This window comes from Neocloeon triangulifer, unplaced genomic scaffold, assembly GCF_031216515.1.
Source record: "Neocloeon triangulifer isolate White Clay Creek 2 clone unplaced genomic scaffold, ASM3121651v1 ptg000012l, whole genome shotgun sequence".
Classification (NCBI taxonomy): domain Eukaryota; kingdom Metazoa; phylum Arthropoda; class Insecta; order Ephemeroptera; family Baetidae; genus Neocloeon; species Neocloeon triangulifer.
Window position 1 is genome coordinate 7,617,468 of NW_026775554.1, and position 24,299 is coordinate 7,641,766.

The 24,299-nt window shown below is 36.3% G+C and overlaps 1 protein-coding gene across 5 annotated transcripts; it reads left to right on the top strand.

Annotated features, from left to right (window-relative positions):
* Positions 1-219: 219 nt before the first annotated feature.
* Positions 220-23,619, top strand: LOC132197250 (myosin-IIIb-like). 5 transcript variants are annotated; one of them, XM_059620404.1, is made up of 25 exons: positions 220-422; positions 9,091-9,410; positions 11,725-11,829; positions 14,383-14,529; positions 15,474-15,641; positions 16,084-16,248; positions 16,523-16,804; positions 16,863-17,051; positions 17,254-17,456; positions 18,004-18,338; positions 18,391-18,601; positions 18,660-18,804; positions 18,864-19,014; positions 19,108-19,436; positions 19,491-19,589; positions 19,645-19,986; positions 20,042-20,246; positions 20,300-20,443; positions 20,537-20,852; positions 20,968-21,138; positions 21,409-21,507; positions 21,742-21,878; positions 21,935-22,025; positions 22,162-22,300; positions 22,827-23,619. In XM_059620404.1, the coding sequence occupies exons 2-25, from the start codon at positions 9,093-9,095 to the stop codon at positions 23,052-23,054; spliced, it is 4,719 nt and encodes a 1,572-aa protein (XP_059476387.1). In that variant the 5' UTR covers positions 220-422; positions 9,091-9,092; the 3' UTR covers positions 23,055-23,619. The 5 variants fall into 5 exon arrangements, with proteins under 5 accessions (XP_059476387.1, XP_059476390.1, XP_059476389.1 ...); XM_059620406.1 differs by lacking the exon at positions 220-422 and adding an exon at positions 2,546-2,620; XM_059620405.1 differs by lacking the exon at positions 220-422 and adding an exon at positions 6,573-6,825.
* Positions 23,620-24,299: the final 680 nt, after the last annotated feature.

Below are 24,299 nucleotides of genomic sequence, written 5' to 3' on the forward strand. Positions count from 1 at the left end.
TATCCTTATTAATGAACAAATTTAAAAAAATCATTCTTGGCTACAATTTTTATTCTTTATGTTATAAACTAGTTTTTTGTGCGCTCCTTTTCATACAGAGTGCGTGCAACAGGTGTTGCAGTTGCAGCTCTGCAGCCATGCCAGACTCATTCCCTCGTCGGTCTGGTTTGCCGGCGGTTGCTGCGAGCTGGCGATCCCAGCGGTGCTCACAGCAGCGATAAGATTGAGCGTGACGTCAGTTGCGGTACCGTAACCAACCATAACGCGCTCGCTGCTCTGGTCCTGCCGCAGAGGATCACTGTCAGTGTTGTCAGGTTCGCCGAGTTATTAATTTGTGTCGTCAGGTGCTCGTCGCCTCCGCAGGTTCTCACGCGTCAAAAAGTGCGCCGGGGAGGAGTTTTGTCTGATTCACCATGACCAGGGTGAGTTGCTAAACATTCTTTGAATTTGCCGTCGCATGCCTGAATGAGATGATCGGTATTCATGATTTTTTTTATCAAATAACATCGACCACATCGTGTTTGGTTTACAAAAAAAGAAATTGATTTTTTACAATGTAATGTAATACAGCGTGTTTTACTCCAATTAAATTTTTTATGACTTCGCATGTACGCAGTAGAAATTTTGGCAAAATATTTACATGCAGCTTATCTCTAAAATGAAGAACAATATTATTTTTTTATAATAATTTAAAATTTATGTGGATACTTGTGTAATTTAACACTTTACACTTCAGGTAGTTTTTCATGAAAAAATTGAAACCTTTCATAGCAAAAATAGTCAACTGCTGACCCCAAAACGTGACTTGCGATCTGCTGGTACTTTAAAACATTGGGTTTCTTGTGTCGGTATTAAATACTAAAGGAATTTAACAAAAAAGTACATAGCAGATTTGCTGGTCATGATTAAAGGTTTGTTGTTTATCATTTTTATTTCAATGAGGTAACTACGCCGGATTTCACTTTTTTTATTTTGATAATAATGAATTTTTACTATCAATAAGTAAATTTTATCACATAATTTCTCTTAAATATTTATTGCTTGCAACATAAAAAGCATTAACAATCATTTAATTGTATGAGTATAATAAAATGTTACGCTGCAACACTTTTATATTTTGAAACAATTAACTGCTTGATTTTTTTTATAAATGTGGAGCTAAAAATGGCATTTTTATGATTTATTATGTATTGTTTTAAATGAACAATATTGAAAATTTAATACAATATTAACAAATTATAAGATTGAAGCCATGATATTATTTATTATACTTATATAAAATTGTGTACAACATGCGTTTGTTTTTATCGGCTACAGAAACTCGCGACTGAAGCCCACGAGCTTGTGTTTGACTTAATTTATTTTCTCCTTCACTGGTCAAAGACTACACAGTTCGTCAGCCAGTCTTTTTTATTGTTCCCTTTCATTGAGCATCGCGATGGAGGACTGCAGTACTTGATTCAAGGATTACTTTCTAATCGGCGCGTACCTCCGATTGTAAGAGACTCGCATTCGAAATCGTGAATTGAGATTCTTAATTCCCGGCAAATAAGGAAAATAGAAACCTTTTTCGTTCTGTTGCAATTTAAATCGATTCGAAACCACGTGTGCTCGACCGTCAAAGGATTAAGGACAATGGTGGTGTTATGTTGTAATTATCGACACGCGCGACTAGAGAGCGTTGGGAAAATAAATATAACTGATTTTCAATTACATAAATTTCAATCCGAATTGTATTACTTTGTGCAGGTTCTTGAGCCGATTGAGTTGTTGGTGCAAATGCACAAACAATAAAATCCTATGCAACTCATGCAGAAGAACCATTTCCAATAACAAACGCATGTGTACAAAAGGTACACATCGCGCACATTCGTAAGCCGTTTTGTATAAAAATATTGTAAGAAGCGAAATCCGATCGCGAATTTGTAATTTGAAATCTTTTTTGTGCGACATGAAAAATGTATAATATGTCGTAGTCTTTCGTGCGAGCAGGTGTCACGTTGAGCAGAATCACGTGTAGGGTGATGGACGCACGTGCTCTTGAATTTAAACCCATTTAAGCAACACACATAAGTGTACGTGTGTATGCCAACCATTTATTGGTTTTAAATAATTGAATATATAATAAACAGACTTGCTTCCCAAAGGGAAATTTTCATTTAAAATACGTCTTGAAACATGTAACAGAAGAGGATAAAAATCCGCAGATCTTTTCAATTTGTGGTGAATGAAAAATAGCCATACGACGTTTAATTAAAATTTTCAATTCATTTTATTTTATTCATTATTAACTAAAATAAAAAATTCATTTTTATTTGATTTGAACGTTGAAAAAATTTAACATGATTTTGAATCGTTAATACGTATGGATTTATTTTCTATATAGTTTTTACGGTTTTTACTTTAAAAATTAAAACAGAAAGTTAGTTTTTAGGCACAGAAATCAAAATGTAATCAATGATCGATTGGGTCGTGTGGCTCTCGAGCAGTGAATGTCAGGGCAGCCCCACAAGTTGAATGACATTATTCTAACAAGATTTGCTCGCAAGGGCCTCCAGCGGCGTGTCATTTGGTCTGGGAACGCGCTTAGGCCAATACGTGTTCCATGAAACGGCTACAAGTGAGTACTTTGCATTTTTCCAATTGCATTTTTCATTCAAAACCATGCGAAATGGAAAACTTCCATGATTTTATCATTCAATAGTGTATAATCTTCTTTAAAAAAATTTGCATTTTGCATCTTAGGAATTATATATGGAAATTTTGGAAGGCTGCGCCGATTTCACTCTTTCTATGCACGATATTATCCTCTGCAGCTTTTGTTTTGATTTTATTGCCTTATTTTGCTGAGAGGCTCCGCGAGTTGTGATTTTAGCTGTTGACGACATGTCGTGCGTAAAGAACAATCTCATCTCCGGCGCTCAGGCACCGAGCAAAATTGCCTTCTCTCGGCACCGCGTAGATTTCTTCTTTTGCAAAAGTCACGTAGCAGCAACTCGAGATGAGCTGCAGGTGAATATTGGGACTTGTGCTTTTTCAAAAGATGCTTTATTTGGATCGACTGATGCATCCATTTGTATGACGGAGGCATTTTCTGGTCGAGTGGAAAGGTCGTCGCAAAAGTGCGCTCCACTGAGCCAAAAACTCAATCAGAGCATTCGAACTGATCAAGTGTCACGCGGGGCTTCACTCAAAAAACGGGGAAGATCACAATCAACCTCTGCACAATGGAAACCGCTACGATTTGGCCTCTGAGCAATTGAATCTAAATAAGCAAACCTAATATTACAGCTTTTTAATTGAAAGGAACAGAGGGAGGAAAATTTTAATTCAAGCAAATCCAAGTGATTTATCACAATTCAGAAATTAAAAAAATAACATTTTTATATATTCCTGATTTAAAAAAAATCAATAGTTTATGTAAATATTTATGCAATATAAACCACTATAAACTGATGGTAACTTTGTTTAATCACATTTTAAAACCTCTACCAGGTTATTATGAAAAAATTAAATATTTTTCCAAGTTTTCCAAAAATAATATCCTAGACTAAGCTCGTAATTATTTAAACTTGATTATTATTTCAATAAAAATGGGGTCCAAGCTGACGAATACAACAATGGAATCCAGTTTCATTGTGAACCAATCAGAAATGATACCATCAAACTGGTACCATTTCTGATTAGCTAGCAACAAATGAAAACTAAATGAAATCCATTGTTATACAAATCGTATCCTAAATTTTATTTTATTTCAAGTCGTGCCAAGGCCATTGAATAATTTTTTCACATGTGATACAGTTTATTCAATTTTTGTTTTTATAATTTATTTTATGGCAGAGACAAATGGTTCTCACGAGAGAGAGAAGTCCCTGAACCCTGAACAAAGAACTTCAAAGTAGGCAAAATAAATTTGATGTAAATTTTTATGTAATTTTTCGTAATCTTTGACACGACGTTGCGGTTTACCAGGCAATTACATTTAATTTTTGCGAGAAACTCGTGCCTTTGTGACCCAAAAAATTCTCTGAGCAGTAGGAAAACACGTCGATTCCTAAGAAAACAGCAATTGTTGATAGTTTTATTTTCACGGCGAGGTTTACGTCACTTTTTTCCCTCGAGTCTCTATTTTCAAAGTAGTGCTTTATTGCCAACTCTTTCTCGCCATTTACTTCTGCCGTCACGTGGAAAACTCTACTCACAGTCTATTTACTTGCCGACAAAAACCAAGTGGCTCGTTTTTTGAATGGAAGAGAAGATGCAAAAGCGAGGCGGCGTTGTTGAAAAAAAGCTGTCTTGATGAGACAAAAAGTCTCAGTCAGTCGAGATTATTATTAATGCAAAGTTCTCTTATTGCTTTGCCGTCTAGAGAACGGTGTGTCCGTTTCAAATTGCTTCTTTTGAAAGAGGATGACGTGACATGCAATTAAAAAGAAATGCTTTTCTGATTCAGCAGATTTTGTATTTTCCCTATGAGCTTGTCTTTCCATGATCTCGTTATGCTCTCTGAATCAAATTATGAATTAACCACTCACTTTTGGCTATTGCCAAAAAGCATATAGAGTTTTACGACTTTGCTAGTTCTTACAAAATGTGGGTTAACGGCAAGCATTCCTCCGATAAAACTGCGACTATGTAACGATGGTCGTTTTTATAGTGTGCTCAAATCCTCTATTTTGCGATAGGCACCATAAACCCCTCAGCGGTAATTTAGAACATTTGCAAAGATAAGTGATTGAGCAAGTTTGTATTACACGTGATTGAAGTTGCCAATTAGATTTGCCTACTTTCTACAGCAATCGTTAATCAGTTAGAAATTAATGGACCGAGCATTTTGATTTTACTCTTCCTAAAAAATTCCCTTCCTGCTGCAGATAATAATTATGATTGTAAATCCAGAGAATCCCGTTGTTTCCATTTGCAGCAAATTCCTGAAAATCTGCTGTGACCGAGCCAGATCGGCACGTAATTGTCGCGATTAATTCCGGTGGGACACGCGAGGGTCCGTGAAAAATGACGTGCGCATTGTACGAGTGCGAGCCACGCGGTGCGTGATTCCTGTGCCTGCATCGCACACATCAAACCACTTGATATTACTTCTCTATGTGGTACGCAAAAACTAGGATTCGCCGCACGAGCGTCGGGTTTATTTTAATTTGAATCGCGCGTAACTGTTTATTGCGGAACGTAGACTAGGATCTTTAATGTGCTCTGTTCCTATGGAAAAAAAACACTGGGTAATTTCGCGAAAATTTATTTGCTTCTCTGGCATTAGTTAACGCAGATAAAACCTGTTTGAAATAGTAGCTATATAGCAGCTTTATAGGTGACTTTTAAATGTTGTAAAAAATCAGGTTTCAATTTTGAACTAGCCAGGTTTATCATATAAATTAATCTTTAATTGGATAATTATGTTTCTCATTAATTTTATAAAAAAAAAATAGCTAGTAAAGGATGATATTAAATTATGTATTTGGGTAAAGAGTGTCCGTAGATTTCTTGCTAAACCAAATTTGCAACTATAGATCGTGACAGAGCAGAACTTGAATAAAAATAATTGAAAAAACATTTCTTGAATTTATGTGCGTTGGTTGCATTTTAATTAATGAAATTATTAAAATAATTTTATGACAATTATTTTAAGTTCTAATTTAAACTGATTTTTTTTTAATGTGATATATCATATATAAGATAAATTAGACGGCATGGATTTTAAATGAAAATGTCAAGAAATGTTATTGAAAGAATTATTTACTGTTTTATTAATTAGCAGCAATTTTATATTTTCTAGTAAATTTGTATGATAGAGATTTAAAAAAAATCCACCCCCTCAAAGTGATAATAATTTCATCAACCAAGCTACATTTTTGTTTATAAATTCATGAAATTTGTTGGCTATACTTCAACTTTCAGCCTGACCATCAAAAAAATATAAATTTGTTTGACCTTAAAATTAATTGACTATCAATAATTTTTATCAAGAGAGTTTAATTTGGCACTGCAGCCTATCACTCTATCAGTTTCTTTACACGAAACATCTTCAAGTACCTTCAGAGAAATATTTTCCTATCTCTGACAGAAAATCTCTCTCTGACGGAATGTTCAAAGAGAAATATTTGCACTTCCGCGCTTTGCTCATCGTAAATAATTGCAGATTGCACTTGCTCTCAAGATAAACTGGAGAAGTTTGCAATAAACGCAGTAGCGGCTACTAATAATATTAGTTCGTTGATTCACTCATTATATAATTTCCGCCGTGTGTATATACGCGATTTACAGCTAGGCCACTCTTTCTTTCCCCTCTGTTGGCTGTTTCACAAGGGCATAAATTAACAACGGGCGTTGTTGGTCCACGCGGCAGAAAAAGCAACACAGGAAGAAGAATAAATTAAAAACCGAAATGTGCGCAACAACTTTTGCCACTGCATGCTTTTTTATCACTGACAAAATATTTATTTATCACCGCAGCACTACTTGTGAAAAAACATAATGTGTGATAATGGAGCCCCCTCCCGCGTGTTCGGCGCATTATTGCACACTGGTGCTGAAAAGTGTCAGTCGGTTGTTGTTATTGGTGAAGCAAAGAGGCCGGCCGAGCACCTGTTGTGTTCCATACACAGGTGCATCTTTTTCTGCAGCGATTGCTTTTTTACCTATAGTGTAGTGTTTTGTTCGGATCGGAATAACACACTTCTTTTTCACGCTTCTAATGAGCGCGTGAATATTGCGAATGCACACGCGGCCAGTCTGACTCGGATTCGACGGACGACATTTGCGGTGAATTGACGTATTTTGCAGTTTCCCAACGCAGATACTTTTAATATGGTAACGTTTTGGTTTTCCTACATGACTCACGTTAGCTCCAAGTAATAAAAATTTCTAATTTTAATTTGATTAAATAATATGAACCGGAAAGAACATTAAATTATTTTGGAAAAATTGAAACTAATAATGTTATATTAATTATGGCTTTTGAAAGTGTGCGTTATATTTAGAATTTCTAATTAACTCGAAAATATTTCAATTTTTTTTATGTTAAATAACAGTTTAACCTTCACCCACACAAAAGTGCAATTTCAACCATTTCCATATGTTGAACTTATATTAAAGTTACATTGCACTACCAAATATATTACGTAAAAGCGTGGGAGAGATTTTGTTTGCTCAAAGATTAATTTTATGTAATAAAACTTTCCACTTTTAAACTGCTTTTATTGCATTTACTCCAGCACTTAAACAATTCCAAGGTTAAAATTAAAAATTTTAGAAATACAAGTCAGTACTTTAAAAAAGCAAATCTATCTTTGCTTGCTGCGGGTTGCTTGCTAACTTTAAAAAGTATAATCAACACTGCACATATGACGAGATTTAAAATAATGTTAATTAAACCACTCAAGAAATATCCAGATGCAATTTATATTTTAATTAATTTCTTTCGGTTCGTTTACTTCAATGAAAATTTTTGCGCCAATTCAAAAAATTAATTGTTTTTTTTTTTAATATAACATGTGACTTAAATTAATAGAGTGAAATGAATTAATGTTAAAAAAATAGCTGTAGGTGTTGAATTTTGATTAATTATTTGCAAGAACTAACTCGAAATCTCATAATAATAAACCTTATCAGGGATTACTTTAATCACCCTAATTACAAAGAGTTTAAATGCAGTGTGACTAAACGAGCCTATTACGGTGTAAGTAATAATTAAAATCCACCGTGTGGTCCTCAGAAAGTCCCACTTTGAATCATCGTGCGGCGTGAGAAAGTTTTTACAGCCCATTCACGAAAAACCCGATCTCCGCTTGAAAGTCGCAAGCTTGGCGAATAATTAAAAATGCCAACGCATCTCTCGACTGTCGCTTCCTCTCTATGCGAATATGTACGTAATTATATTGTAAACGCTCGTCGTGCACTTAAACAATAAAATTTAAAACAGCTACCTCTCTTGAATATTATCTCTCTCGATTCTTTTCCACGACTTTTTTTATCTTCGGCTCACAGCATTTTTCTATTGGAATGAGTCGACGCGAAAAATAAAAGCACGAGCTTTCAACGATAAAAGTGGAGATAATTTTCGCCGACGCAGTGTTAGGAGGTGAGTCAGTCTAGCGATTTTAATTTGGATTTAATTATCTGCAGCACGTCACCCGCAACGCACCGCAGAGCTCAACTTCAACGCTGCAATTAGCAACGGGTGCATATTAAAGAAAGAAAGAAAGGCTTTCTTAGTTCAGACCTCGATTACGACGAATGCCTCTCTCGTTTTTCGAGACCCTGTCATCGAAATAATCTGATAAGGTCGCGCGATAAAACTTTTGCTCGTCAAGTCGTCACTTTTCTGTGCCCGTGATATGTCAAAGCGGCATCGGTGATGCGGGCGGCAATAAAGCAATCTCCTTTTTTTGTCAAATAATCTGACGACACTCACAGGTAATCGATGAGGTCGTAAATTCAGAGAGTAATTGTTTCTTTGCAACTATCTGCCGATTTACTGCCGCCACATTATTATTTTTGGGTTTAATGCGTCAGACCTTTGGTGATCAATGGCTGTGCAAACACAACCAAATTAGACAAGATTAGACTGCAATATTGAATGAGGCTAAAATTATTTGTTAATAAATCCACGAGTTTCATTTCAAATTTAACATGATATATTTTCTAAATGAATAATGAATTCATGAATTTCATTCTTATGATTAAAAAAGATTTAAATTGGGTTTAGAGTGGCGATTTAGTCTTACAATACTTATTGGGTTCTAATTATGGCCAAATTTCATTAATTGAAAACAAATTTATAATATTAATTTGCAAAATTATGATTCTTTATGAAAAATTTAACTCTCCCCTCTGAAATTTACTATAGCAATAATTAATAGACGTAAAAATTATGCCAAAAAAGATGTTCATCAGAAAGATTTTTAGATTAAAAATAAATTTTTACGTTAGATGGTTATAACATTTTGTGATATTTTTAAAACTCTCACTGTCAGATTGATAAGAACAATTAAAATTTAACAAGAATCTAAAATTTTCTGTATTATTAAAAAAAAAAAATCATTATTCATTTTTGCATTGTTGCTATTGTTGCAGGCATGATGGCTTCACACTACCACGGGCTGAGCCAGCACATCACCTTTGAACAACTGCCCGACCCTTCGACCAGGTTCCAGTTGGAACAGGTGATCGGAGAGGGCACCTATGGCGAAGTCTTCTGCGCCAAGGATCTCGACTCGGGCCAGCGGGTGGCCGTCAAGGTGCTCGAAAATGTGGCCGACAACGTCGAGGAGATTGAGGAGGAGTACCTGGTGCTCCGCGACCTCAGTCTGCACCCCAACATCCCGCTCTTCCACGGCCTCTTCCTCAAAAGGGGCGCCACCCCTGATGACGACCAACTGTGGTTCGCCATGGAGGTGAGAAAAAAAATTTTGCTCGATTTTTAAGTTAACATTTTTAATAAGAATTTTTACTTTTTGTGCATAAAATATTTTTATTATTGTTATTTTTTCTTCTCGGGCCAGGAAAAATTTTTAATAGGGACGAAAAAAGGAGAAAGGGTTTATATCTTGAAGGAAAATAATTTTTCTCGTAAATTATGGGCCGAAATTGGATAAGAAGGTTTATAGTTAAAATATTGATTCTATTATACGTTTTTTTAATGCCTTGCACAATGCAATGTATTTAAAATGTATCCATATAGCAGAGGTTAAAGTAATTAAAAATCAGGGTCATCTTGACGAATCTGCAATAATTGTCAAAATCCGCTATTTTTACATCCTTTTAAGGGAAATCATTAAGAGGTATGTGCTTTCCTCTTTTCCCATTAATTATTAAACAAGAAGGAATTCGCGCACAAAAATATTTTCCAAATAGTTTATATCAACTTCAGTGATGAAAAGTTGATTTTTTTTCTTATATAAATCAGCAAATGATGGATTATCTATCCTCGGCTCCTGAACTTTCCCACCCATTGAAAGTTGCACGTTTCTCCCATAAATTCGAGCTTATCCTGCATCCTTTGATTATGACAACCGGTTCACAGAAAAACAATAAAAAATTAAAGACGCACATTTATTATAATGAAAAAGTACACGCCGACAGAGACAAAGGTCAGAGAGAAACTGTCCTGGTTCACAGGTGCACCTTTGTGGTACGCACATTAAAATAGCACTTTATTTGAAGAATTTCTCTGGCACTGACCTGCGCTCCGCCAGCGCTGACCCCACGACTAGCAGTAGGCAGGAGGAACCTGATTTGCTCAGGTAGTTCTGCCGCAGTCCGGAGGTTCGTCTCGCCAGGTGCGCACTCGCTCTCGGCGAGGCTCCTTCTCTCAGTTTTTCGTCTGTTGAAAATCTAGTTTTGTGCTTGAGTTGGATTACTTTATTTTGCCACAAGCTTTGCAGGTAAAAGAATTTAATTGGAACAAATTCCATTCTCTTGAAGTTAAGATTGCCAAATTTTCATTTAAGTTTATTTAATTTCGTGATTGTTTATTTCGTTTTGTTGAAAAATTTCTCAATGAAGATGAATTTCTTGCGTCTGTTGAATTGTAAATCGTTGATTTCTTGATGAATTTTATAGGACTTTATTTTTACTTCTTTATTTTATCAATAAATTAGGAAGCCATAATTTAGGCGGTGAATTTTTTTACAAAAAATATGAATCTAATTTGTATTTTTTTTTTATATTATATTCAGAAATTTCACTTAAAAATACAATAATTGGAAATACACATAAAATACAATAAAATTAGCTCTTTCAATAATCAATGACTCTACATTCAAATAACATAATGAAATTTCTTATCTTTATTTTTCACAAACAGGCAATTGAGTAATAATTTATAATTTACTAAATGTAGTGATTATGGGTAAAATTTATTGTCTGATGCATAAATTTTGCTGCCTTATAAAATCACCTACCTATACCATTAAAAATGTTAAGCATATAATTTATTGCCCTGCCTGGAGCATTATACATCATAGAATAATTTTTTCTTTTCATCCGTAATCTAATGCAAGCAGATTGTAAAACTCCTAGTATTTTCATCAAAATGTTTTTATTGGCCAGCGAGCTTCCTCCATGATTAGGTCATTAAGTGTGATAAGATTGGATGCATCATCGTGGCGCACGCTAAAAATTTTAGCTCAAAGGGATTTATTCGGAGCAGGGCCTTTTAATTGGGCTGCAGCGCGTCACTATATAATAAAATTAATAAAATTGTTGCAGAGCAATAAACTGCGTGTAAAATGCTGCTTTGTGTCTGACCGCATATATCTGTAATACGAGAGGAGCAATAAAATTGTTATTATAAAGGCTGACCACAAGGACCGTCAAAATCAATCTAACGGTTCTTAGTAATTTATTCGGCCGGCGAGCGTTTTAATGGTCTAATCTATAACACCGTGGAGAATTATACTGTAAACAAATCGTTTCCAGCCCATAAAAATTGGTCGTTAATATTTTGTTGGTTCAGAAAGACTCCACTATTATACTATTATCCCCTTTATTAATATGGTTTTTAGATTTTTTTTTCATTAAAATTAACATTTTATATAACTTTTATTAATTTTTTGTATTTTTGAACTATTTTTCAAATAAAATATTGGCGCGTGTGTGTAATTTTTACAGTTGTGCACCATGAATAAATACATATTTTTAATAAAAACGTGCTAAATTTAGCGTCACTAATGAGTACTCGTGTGTTCATGTGCGTTCTTGTTGCAGCTGTGCGGCGGTGGTTCAGTGACTGACCTGGTGCAGGGCCTCAAGAAAAGAGGCCAAGCACTCACCACAGACCAGATCGGATACATCCTTCACGAGACAGTCCAGGTAAGAAGGAAATCAAGTTCGAAATCAATGCGCGAGATTCTCTTTAAATCGCGTCATTGTGCAGTACGGGTTTTGTCCGATGCATTCAAATCCATTTGGAGCGAGCGAGAGGTGTGAGACGAGAAATTGAGCAGAAGGAGAGAGAAAGAGAGATACTCTCGGCCTCGTTGCTAGTATTCTCAAATTGACTTTGAAACAGATTAAATAAACCAGTTTCATGCAATTTTGAGGTTCAACATATTGCACTGGCATGAAACGGAATGCTGTCTATAAAGGCTTTTGGTTTTATTTTATCCACAAATTTTAATCTGAAAAACCAAATTAACTCAATGTTTTAATCTTTGAATTACAGTCTTTTGAGTTTAAGTGCCGAAATTTCAATTTCATTTTAGCCTTTTTTCAAATTCATGCTTTTGCAATTAAAGAAAAATAAGTTTTTCAGTGTCGTTCAACTCTTTGATCAATTTTGTTTTGAAATAGAAATCAAATTTGTCTCAAATTAGAAATTTAAAAACAAAAATGAAGCACTGCAGACGTTTTGAAAAATATTCTTCACATTATTTAAGTATTGTAAAATCGCCAAAATTGGCGTAAAATTTTTGAACCTCCAATTGATTCCTTTAAAGCCATCGTACACTAGCTTTTGATTAAAATGTCGCACAATGAAAAGGCAATTTTACCGGTGCACACTCATTCGTCGTTTTTCAAACTGGCACACTGCACTAGTCGCATCCGTCGTTATGATTATGCACGCACGACGGAATTGCCGCCGCACACCAAGTGGCCCATTTCCCCGCAAATTACAATACATGCATCTAATTAAAGTAATCTCGCGCTCACGACCCTTGCGCTGAGATGAATAATTGCACCGCAATTATTTGTAAATCCCTTTCACGCGCACCAATTAGAATGGCCAGCGGCCGTACTTTTTGAATTAATGCATTTTTCATTATTTAACGCTTGCTTGCGTGCTCACGATAATTTTTTGCTCGTTTGTTAATTAAATGACCTCCCACTTGACTAAGCAAATTTTATTTAATTGTGAATGAATTCTTAAGCGTTTTTCTTATGGGGACGTCAGCAGTCTGTGAATTTATGTTTTAATTCCATATAGAAGTGCCGCTCCTGAATTATATCTTTGGCGAAATAGAGACCGGTGTAATTATCCTGTCAAGATTTGGGTGACCACATGATGCATAAAATTACATGGTACACTATGAAGCCAAAAGGAAAGTTTGACGTGTCTAGACCGGTATTTGTATAATGGTTTCCAAGCACGTAAACTAGGAATAAATCTTCAAAAATTCTGTTAAAGAAATTCCACCACCGATTATTTCATGCAACCCAATTTAAATGGCGTGCTCAACGCTCCATTTTCTTAAAACGCAATCAACGCTTTCAAAGTGAAAATGCAAAGTTGTGTATACTTTTATTTTATTGCTGCCTAATTATTTCAGAATACATACACATACGGATAAAAATCTTTCGTGCAAAATAAGACGCTTGTTCTCAGAAAATTTTAAAGCCTCTTGAGAGGAAACTGTGGTTTTATGTTATATTTTATTGTGCGCGGAAATAATTAATTCTCTCCTTTTGCGCTGGGAGAATCGTTGATAAGTTGAGCGTACGCGGGCAGGTGAAGGCGAGCATTTTTTTTACCGTCGAATACGTTTTGGGAAATCTGAAACGATCAAAACCAAGCGGAGCGAGTCCAATTAATTACAATAACAACTGCTGTGATTTATCTTTCAAAGTAAAACACATTTCATAATAACTGTTCATTGACAGTCATAGGCCCAGAAGGAATTTTTCATTTAATTAAAAATTGTTTTAACAGGAGATTTTAAAATAATAATCTCTATTTTTCCTACTAACAAATTAGTAATTTTAATTTATTATTTATTTGAAATATTTTAATATACTTTTGTACTACTTATTTTAAATGCTCTTAATTTGTATTTAAGCTACGCTCACGAGGTTGAAGAATTATTGAAAACCAATTGTTGAATTTACTTTGCAAAAACGATCATTAGGAAAAGAGAAGAATTTATAAAATTTTAATTCCTTTTCATTGTTTTGATTTTTTTTAACATAAAAATAATCTCCAAGTGACTTTCCATGTTGTTAAATTCGTTTTTATCTTCTTTACCAAATACCAAATGACCATTATGAGATATTTATTTGCAAACAAATGTAAAATATTGTCTGTAGAGCCTAGACCTAGAAAGAACTTCTCTGATTAGACAAATCAATCAATATTTCACTCAGCGTACATCTCACCTAAATATTTTTCAACCATTTTATGTTTGATCGCTTCTGAAGACGTCCTAGATGTGCTTGCAAATATCGTATTGATAGTTAAACATTTCTTTTTTTTTAACAAGGGTTCACAAGATTGCTAAATTAATTGTGATCAAATAATTTACGTAACGACAAACTTTTAATTTTTAATCTAACGTTGTGCTCAGATAAAAATAATAATGAAAAATTATGAACTAAACAAAATGTGATAAAATTATTAAAAACTAATAAAATCTTTATATAATTTTCCAGGCTTTGCTGTACCTGCATCAACACCATTGCATGCACAGAGATGTAAAGGGTCACAACATCCTGTTGACCAACGAGGCGTGCGTAAAATTGGTCGACTTCGGCGTCTCCTCTCACCTGGGGGCCACCCTAGGCAGGAGGAGCACTTCTGTAAGTAGCAATTTGTGTTGTTGCTTTTGCTAAATATATTATTAACTGTTGTTAACAAAAAAAGTTGACATCCAATTTTCAATTCCGACTCTCTTTTGCGCTTTCTATTTATATTCGAAATAAAGAATATAATATTTTTGTTATCGACATTCTTTGAAATAAAAGTGCGAACGTCATTTGTCTGGCTGCCGGCTGTTTTTTCTGCCACAATGAGAGAGGCGGCTTCTGTTGTTGGTAATTGCTGGTACTCACGGTCCAGCCATTAATCATCTCTGCGCGTGTCCGACTCTAATGCGGCTTTAACCTTAAAATTATCGAGTGATGCGCGAATACATAATTTTTTACTGTCCATTAGTTTCTCGCCTGCGTCAAAGGAACCCAATTTAAATTAAAACAGGTTCCGTTGTTTCCTGCCACTTTTTGACAAGTGCACTTTCGACCATCATTCTTCATTAAAAACTGGAGTGTCTTTTGAGGTTTTTTTTTAAACACCCATTTTCAACCGTCTTACAATCACTTTTTCGGTCGCTTTTTAAAAACCTGTTTTGCGGTGACTCTTGGTGCTCTTCCATTTGATGGCAAGGATGACCTCCTGCTGACTTTCTATTCAAGAATAAATCAATCTGCTGATTTATAAATCAACCTCTCCAGCAGCATTTTTCGTCTTTCTCCAAACCAGATCAGAAATCCTTCTAGAATCGTGACTGTCTAAAAACACAAACACTACCTAGATTTATTTTGCGAGCCATTAGCTCTACGCATTTCAGCCAGTTTTCGCCAATTTGATATCATCATGTGATTTATTAAATGAGATGCTCATTAGAGAGGAGAAACTTTTTATCTCCCAAATGAACGTGGGCAACATTAATTTCTAAAAGGCTAATTAATTTTTTTGTCTTGAGTGGCCGCATCATTTGTTCAATCCTTTTCTGCACATGTTTTAGGTTGGTACTCCATACTGGATGGCACCAGAGGTCATCGCATGCGAGCAACAACTGGACGCTAGTTACGACGCTCGTTGTGACGTGTGGTCTTTAGGAGTCACGGCCATTGAATTGGCCGAGGGTGATCCACCCCTTTCAGAGCTTCATCCTATGAGAGCTCTTTTCCAGGTAGATTTTTATTTATAGCCACATTAATTATGATATTTAGCATTAGCAGTTTTGTTTATTTTATTATGCACCTTTCAAAATATTCCAATTTTTCCAATTGTTAAAAAACAGACCTTTTGCAATCAATATCTATTTCTGTTCCAATATCATTACGCATTTCCCCCTGGTTCCAATAAACATGTAGTTCTCGAATCTTTTTGCTTTTGCGAAGCCCCGTGTGTGTGAACAGCGTTGTTCCGCCTGGGCAGTTAGCTTTTCAGCATTTCTGGGGGTTTTCCTGATCCAATTATTGCTTCTCTTACACGCGTTTGTCGTCATCGCTAGCCGCGCAACTAATTATGTGAATTTGCTCAAAGCAAAAGGGTTATTTTCTGTGTCATTTCTTATCGCAAAAACGAAAGGACTAGACTGAAAAAGATGTCGCACTACTCGCTATTTGCAGATTCCGAGGAATCCGCCACCAGGTTTGCAGCACCCTGAGCATTGGCACCCTGACTTGGCAGACTTCATCTCCGAGAGCTTGATCAAGGATTTGGAGCAGAGACCGTTTGCCCGCGAACTTTTGGAACACCCCCTCATCAAAAGGGGTGCGATCTCCTCTTCACAGGTTAGAATTTTGGTCCAGTTTTCAACTCTAAAACATATTTTTTAAATTTTCTTTTTACATAATCAAAATTAGGTCACCTAATTGAAATTCCAAAAACAGTCTTTAAAATTTATAAGCTAAATTTATACATACTTAGAAATAATATTCCTCACAATAATTAAGTATCGTACATATTGAAAAAAAATAAATAAGAAAATTATCCAAATCTCATCTTATCAGATAATTGAGTAATTTTTGAGAACCAAAATTTTAAATTTTTATTTATATTTTAAAGTCTCGCCACCAATTGAAAGAGGAGATTGACAAGCAGCGTGCTGAGGGCCGCGTAATTCGCCAGCCCGAGGTCACGACCAAGCACGGAAAACTTAAATCTGACCGCAAGTCTCGTCCCCAACAAATGTATATGGATGATTTGGCCGCGTTGGACAATCTGTCTGAGGACACCATTGTCCAACAGCTGGAGAAGCGATTCGACCAGCGCCAGATTTACACCTACATTGGAGATATCCTCGTCGCGGTCAACCCCTTTAATGAACTCGGTCTCTACACCGAAAAGGTTAGTTTAATTAAATATGAAGAGTTTTGCAAATTTCCTTCATGCGAAATTCAAACAGGAACAACGTCGTTACCGCGGCCAGGCGAGATCAGAAAACCCACCACACATTTTTGCGGTGGCCGATGCGGCTTACCAAGCCCTTCTGCACCAGCGCCAAAACCAAGCCATCGTCATCAGTGGCGAGAGTGGCGCTGGCAAAACGGAGAGTGCAAATTTGCTTTTGAAGCAGCTTGTCTTCCTTGGAAAGGTTGGTGATTTTTTTACTCAATGGAACTAAATTTAATTTATTTTATTTAATATTTTAACTTATACTTTCGCATCAGAATGAAAAAATTAGTAATTTTTGAGATGAAAATTTGAAAAAATAAACAGCGAATTTTTAACATTGATAAAAAATCAATATTTAAGATTTTATAGTTTTATTTGATATTATTTTTAATTTTGATCAGGCGCCAAACCGCAACCTGGAAGACCGAATTCTTCAGGTTAATCCTATTATGGAGGCTTTCGGAAATGCCCAGACAGGAATAAACGACAACTCCTCTCGGTTCGGCAAATACCTGGACCTGACAATGACCAATAGTGGAAAAGTCACCGGAGCCAGAATTTCCGTCTACCTCCTTGAGCAGTCCAGAGTGGTTCAACAGGCAACGTAAGTACAAAATTTACTTTTCACGTCATAAATTATGTGCTTAACAAGCAGGCGTTTGCATGGTTAATCTTTATAAATTTGATGAAATTTAGCCAGCGGGCAGATAAACTCCGAGACGCCTTAATTAATTCACTTGCAATTGAGCGTTCCATAACTCACTGCATAATTTTTTTTTGCTCCGTTGCGCTAGACATCATTTTTCACCATCATATTAAGGAATTAAAAAAAAAATCCATTGCGGCTCGTTTATCAAAGTCGTCTGCATAACACTTATCCAAGACGGTTAAATTTACGAGCGCCATAAAATAAAGAATTCCGCCGTCGCACCTGCCACCGCGTTGCCACTCAGCCTGTTAATTCGTCGATACATTGATTCACTTTTTAGAAAACGAAATTATATAATTAGATGTAACTTTCAATAAGGAAATTCAAACCTGTTCAAGCCGGAATGAAAGTTATCTTAAATATTGCTTAAAAAAAGTTAATTTTCAGGCACTTGTAAAAATTTTTGATGTTTTATTTTTTACTTCTGGTTTTCCTTTCAAAGTGGCGAACGCAACTTCCACGTTTTCTACTACCTGTACGACGGTCTCGAGTGGGACGGACGCATGAAGCGCTTCCACCTGGATGTCCACCTGAGGGGCAGACACCGGTACCTGGCCGGCGACCGCCAAGACAAGGCCACCAAACAGATCAACATTGGTCGATTCCAGCAGCTGAAGGAAGGATTCAAGTTGCTCGGCTTCAAGGAGGAAGAGGTGGACGCCGTCTATTGCATTTTGGCCGCCATCCTCCACCTGGGCGATCTCGAATTTGGAGAAATCGCGTCCGACGACAACACTGACAAGAGCAGGGTCATGGACCTCGCACCTCTCCATAGAGGTCAGATTTTTTTTAATAATTCAGTTTTGGAATGAAAACTTTTTAAATATAGTGTGTGCCCTTCTTGGAGTTGAGGCGTGCGACCTTCTGGAGGCGCTGACCTCCAACAGCGTGGTTACCAGGGGTGAAACTATTACTAGAAATAACACAGTCGCTGAGGCAAATGCGGCCAGAGACGCGATGGCCAAGGGTCTTTATGGAAGGCTTTTCGACTGGATAGTTAATCAAATTAACCGGTTGCTTGCCCTAAATAGATATACATGGTAATCAGTCTACGGAAAATTTTAAGCTTATCAGTTTTGACTGAAATATTTTTTTTAGCAAAGAGCCTCTGGCCATTGGTCTTTTGGATATTTTCGGGTTCGAGAACTTCTCCAAGAATTCGTTTGAACAGCTCTGCATTAATGTTGCAAATGAGCAAATTCAGTATTACTTTAATCAACACATTTTCACGTGGGAGCAACAGGTATATAAAAATAAATTTTATTATTGCTACAAGAAATTTAAATTTATTTGAAAATGTAGGAATACATGGCTGAGGGTATTCCGGTGGATCTCGTAGAGTTTTCAGACAATAGGCCTGTCCTGGACATGCTCCTTTCAAGGCCTATGGGACTTTTGGCTCTTTTAGACGAGGAGAGCAGATTCCCTCGATCCAGTGATTCTTCTCTTGTTTGTAAGCTTTTACGTTTCTTAATGAAATTTAAAATATTTAAATCATTTAAGTTAGATGATTTTTTTATGTTTTAATTTAAACTCAAATTTTCAGCCAAATTCCACAACAATGTGAAAAGTAAGTTCTATGTGCGGCCAAAAAGCAACGCCCTGTGCTTTGCCATTCACCACTACGCCGGCCGAGTGGTGTACCAGGCCGAAGGGTTCCTAGAAAAGAACAAAAACTTCCTTCCACCTGAAGTGATTCAGCTGCTGCGCCAGAGCGAGGTGGACACGGTGCGCTTCCTCTTCCAATGTCCGCTTACTAAGACGGGAAATCTTTACTCATCGGTCACTGGTCCTCCACCCTCTGGAGAATTAAATAACAACGCCAGGAACTTGACCCCTCCTGACCTGCCTTATTCTGATCACCACAACTCCAGAGTAATTAAATAAATAAAATTTATTTACTAAATATATAAAAAAATTAAATAATAGGAAAAATTCAGCAGTCGAGGATTGGCGTCTCAGTCCAGAGCACAGCAAACTGTGGCCACTTATTTCAGATATTCACTCATGGATCTCCTTCAAAAAATGGTATTTGCTAAAATGATTTGCAAGTTTAATTATATTTAATTATAATTATAAAAAGGTGAGTGGCTATCCACAATTTGTCCGCTGCGTCAAGCCAAATGACAGCCGCCGTCCTGGTGTGTTCGATCGGGAAAAGATCCTGAAGCAGCTGCGCTACACAGGCGTCATGGAGACCATCAGGATCAGACAGCACGGCTTCTCCCATCGTCTCACCTTCAGTGAATTCCTGCGGAGGTACTACTTTTTGGCGTTCGGCTATGACGAGCGCGTCGTCGCCAATAGGGACACTTGCCGTCTTCTTCTGTTGAGACTTAAGTTGGACGGATGGGCCCTGGGAAAGACCAAAGTTTTCCTCAAGTACTACCACGTCGAGTACCTCTCCAAGATGTACGAGGAGCAGGTATTTTTATATTTTATTTTTATTGATTTTGTTATGATTTTTTTTATCTCTTTAGCTTCGGAAAATCGTGTTGGTGCAATCTTGCATTCGCAGGTGGCTGGCTAAAATTCGTTATGACAAGAACAAGTGGAAGGTTGCCGCCAGTGTTCTTGTTTTGCAGAAGTACCTTAGAGGCTGGAAGGCCCGCAGAGAGGCTAAGATGCTCAGAGAGGAGCGGAACAGGAAGAGGAGGGAAGAACTTCGAGAGCAAGTTCGAAGAGGTTGGAAAATGCAATTTTCAATTAGCTTTTGTGATTTAAATCTTTATTGCCAGCCTCACAAGGCAGTCCGACAAAAGCAGCTGGTGCTTGGATTCAAAACAAGTTGCTTTCGGTTATGTCTCACGGTGACAATGAGAAGGAGAACAAAAAGAAAGGGTCTAGCAAGAAGGACGAGGCTGCCACAGTCATTCAAAGTCGTAAGTCACCAAATCTTAATTTAATTAAAAAAGGAATTAATAAATTATCAGAAAATTGGAATTAAAAGGGAAAAAATTGTTTGATTTTTTTAGATTATCGAGGTTACACTGTTCGTCGCAAGTGGAGCGCCGAGGCCGAAGGTCGCGTGCGCAGAGTGCTCGCCTCCCACAACAACCCTAGGGACGCCCTGGTCGCCCTGCAGGAAGAGGGCCTGGACCACGAGGAAGCTGCCGAACTGGTGACGCGCCACTACCATGGTTGGCGCCAACAGAAATACCCGGCGCCTCCTCCACCACCTGCCTACCCTAAGGGCCAGCAGAAGAAAAACAAGGACCGGCAGGCTGAGCTGATCGCGTTTTCGCAAAACGTTCACATGGTCAACCAGGACGCCCACAAGTTCCTCCGAAGGTATTATTTTACTTACGCCAATTTTTTATTTTTTTAATATATTTTTTATTTTGGGTTATTTAAAAATAAATAAATTTAAGAAACTGAATCATATATTATTTCTCTTTACTTACAGAAACAAACCCGGTGTTCGTCTCCAAGAGGTGACAGAACCCCCTGTTTCGTACCAAAGGCCACGTGGCTTCAACCTGATTCCACACTTGATCAACAAAGCAGACAACAGCGTCAAAAACAAGCAGAACAACCATCTATCCTACTACAACGCTCTCAAACAGGAAATGAACAGGTACACGGTCTACTAATTTAATGATTACATTCACTTAAAATGGTATATGTTATGCGTTTTCCAAGAAGCCAAATTAAAAAAAAAACGCGCAATTTACTACTATTTGTGAGCTGGTATCATAAAGCATGACATTGGTGATTTTTGCTTGCCATTATTTCTTGTTTCATACACAGAAATTCAATTTATTATTTTAATCCAACACATACATTTCAAATAAATTCATTCACTTTGGGACCCTTCGCATGTTTCTTTGCTAAATAATTTGTCCAGAGCCTCCCCGGAGGAGGAGGATAAAGAGGAGGAGGACGACGTTGACTGCTGGGATGGACCCCTTCTGCAGCTGCAGCAGAAACTTAGGCCTAAGGCCAGGTACTTAGGCCTTATTCTGAAAGTTTCTTTTACAGCTCGTACTGATTTATTTTGTTATATTTACTTTGCCTTTTTTCCCTGTTGATAAATTTTTATTTTGCAGGTTTTTATATGCACGCTTTTTTATTACTTTCTGCACATATTATAGGTTTCTCCGCACACACGTCCACGTGACTTTGTAGCATCATAATTCACAATGTTGATTCTTAAATTAAAGTTGAAAATTATTTGCAGAGGTCAGCCTGACGGAGTGGATCTGCAGAAGCAGAGGCGCGAGATGATCGCGGCCAGTCAGTCACAGGCGCGTCTCAACGAGCGCAGAGAGTCCAACATCCTCTCGGCTTGGCACAGTGCGCTTCCAGGCGATAAAAGTTAGTTTTTCAGCAATGGTTCGCGTTTCAAATTTTAAAATCTACTTAATTCTCAGCCGACCGAGTGAAGCATATCGGCAAGCAGGTCATCGACTCCGCCCTTAACCAAAGAATCAAGGAGTTGCACCGACAGGACAGCAACAATAGGTAAGATAACTATACATTTTAGTTCTTATTAACAGTAAATTTAAAAAGAAGTTGTTACGTCGAATGTAATATGCAACCTGAAAGACCAAATTTCCTTAGTAAAATTTTTTAATAATTAAATGTTAATTTTTTTCAGCCTGATTCAAGTGGGCAACAGCTACGTAACTGACCCTCCAACAATGAACAACAACAGGCATACGCAGGCAATGCAGTTCAGTCCTGCATCCGATCTCAGGAGGCTCCTCCGTCAAGGGGACAACACGCCATCTTACCACGTGAGTTAAATTTTTGGTCCTATTAGCTTTTATTTTCTTGCTTAATAATTTATTTTAAGCTAGAGAAAGTAATATAATTTATTTATCTTTCTTGTGTTAATTATCCTGTGGTGCCCAATTCGCCGTGGTATGATATTTTTATTTTATTTTTTTATCTCTATTAAAAAAAAAATTAAATAAATTATTCAGTTATTGAATACAGCTAAAAAAAATACATAAAAATTTTGATTATAATATTAAACTCTTTATTTTAATAACAAATAATTTGAATAATTTATTGGGTTTGAATTTTGTTGACTGAAATTTTCTTCAGTAGTTCTTTGAGTGTTTAGTTTTGAAATAAATCATTAAAATTTTAAATTTAGTAATAAGCTGGAAAAAGTTATAGAAATATAAGTACAAAAAAAGAGCTAATCACGTTTAAAAAGTTTTTTTTTCACATATGAAATCTACATCTGAATTAAATTGAGCTGCAGTTTTGCTGGGCCTTTTAATTGACTGCTTTTAACACTAAATGAAATTTCAGGAATCGGGAAGTGACGACATCGGCCCATACAATTTCAAGCAACTTTTGCGGCCGACGGAATACGCGCCGACCGAGTCACTGCGGAAACGCAAGGGTTTGGCGCACCTGAACCAAACAAGCCTTGATGACGAGCCTGTCATGCGGGCGCCGTCCAGTAAAAATCCACAGGACTCGCCGACGAAACGCAGAGCTCGGCCGCCTGTTGACATCCTTCGCCGGAAGTACTAGAGGCCAATTTTCATCAAAATTCATTATGATTTCAAATCGAGAGTACCTTTTACCAAAAACGGTGTAATTAAAATCACTTTTTTATGTTAGTTAACCACTATTGTAGTCACACCAATTGTTAATGTAAGCTAACCCTAAACCAGTGCCGCCAGTTCCTTTTAATTCAAAGATTGAATAAAATTAATGCTTCAACTTTTGCCTGATTAAGAAGAATTCAAATTAAGAGGCTAGTCCTGTTGAAGATATGTGTTGTTGAAAACAAACTTGTTAAGTTTTAGTTGGTTTTTTTTATTTAATGAGTGTGAAGTTTTAAAGATCAGTTTATCATTACTGGATGTTAAAGAAGCTTATAATTTTTATTAAATGTGTGCATGGAAAAGTGTTAATGGGTGTGCAGCTTTGTAGCACTTTTTATGGAGTAAATTATTGATTAATTCGGAGATATCCAATGAGAGAAAATAATCAAAGTCAAGAGCGATGAAGTTTTCATGATATACCATTCTAAAAGTGATGCTAGAATAAATTTGTAACAATAAAAAAGTCTTAAATTTAGTGCAATATTACTGATGAGAAGTTTTATTTTTCATATATACCTGCATGCCAATTTAATAATTCTTATCTATTTTAACATTGCATATTTTGGTGATTGTAGAATCATATAGTGCTGAGAATTATATACAAAAATTGTGTGATTCAAAATGAAAGAGTAGTCAAATTTTGTGTGTATTTGAATTTTTTTTACAATAAAATTTGTTTATTTTAAAGATACATATCGACACGAAAATTAATATTTCACGTGGAAATTTGTTTTTTTTAGTTGACGAGAAGAATAGTAACAATAATTCATGAAACAAATTTTATGCATACAAATAATGTGATAAGAGCCTGAAAATCAAATGTTATGGGGATTGCTTGAGGAGTGTTCGTGTGTGAAAAATTAAGTTTTTTAAAATTATCTTCAGCTTTTAGCTTCTTATTGCCTAATTAAATTAAAAATTCTTTGGTGATTTGAATCGGCTTTTCCTCGATGGGTTTTTGTGAGTTGTTTTCAGAAAAACAATATCCTGCTCACAAAAACCCATCAAGGAAAAGCCGATGATTTTAAATTCAAATCACCATGAATCATCCCTCGATTGTGAAATTCTACCAAAAAATAAAAATTCTGTACAATAACTTATTGGCTGCGCTAAAATTGCAAGCAAAGGAAATTGAAAAAGTCAGTCTACAATAAATCGAATTAAAGAA

Coding starts and splice junctions, on each gene's coding strand:
- LOC132197250 (XM_059620404.1), top strand. CDS start 9,093: ATGATGGCTTCACACTACCACGGGCTGAGCCAGCACATCACCTTTGAA. Junction 18,339..18,390: donor CCTCGCACCTCTCCATAGAG/GTCAGATTTTTT, acceptor TTTTAAATATAG/TGTGTGCCCTTCTTGGAGTT. Junction 18,805..18,863: donor TTTTCACGTGGGAGCAACAG/GTATATAAAAAT, acceptor TTGAAAATGTAG/GAATACATGGCTGAGGGTAT.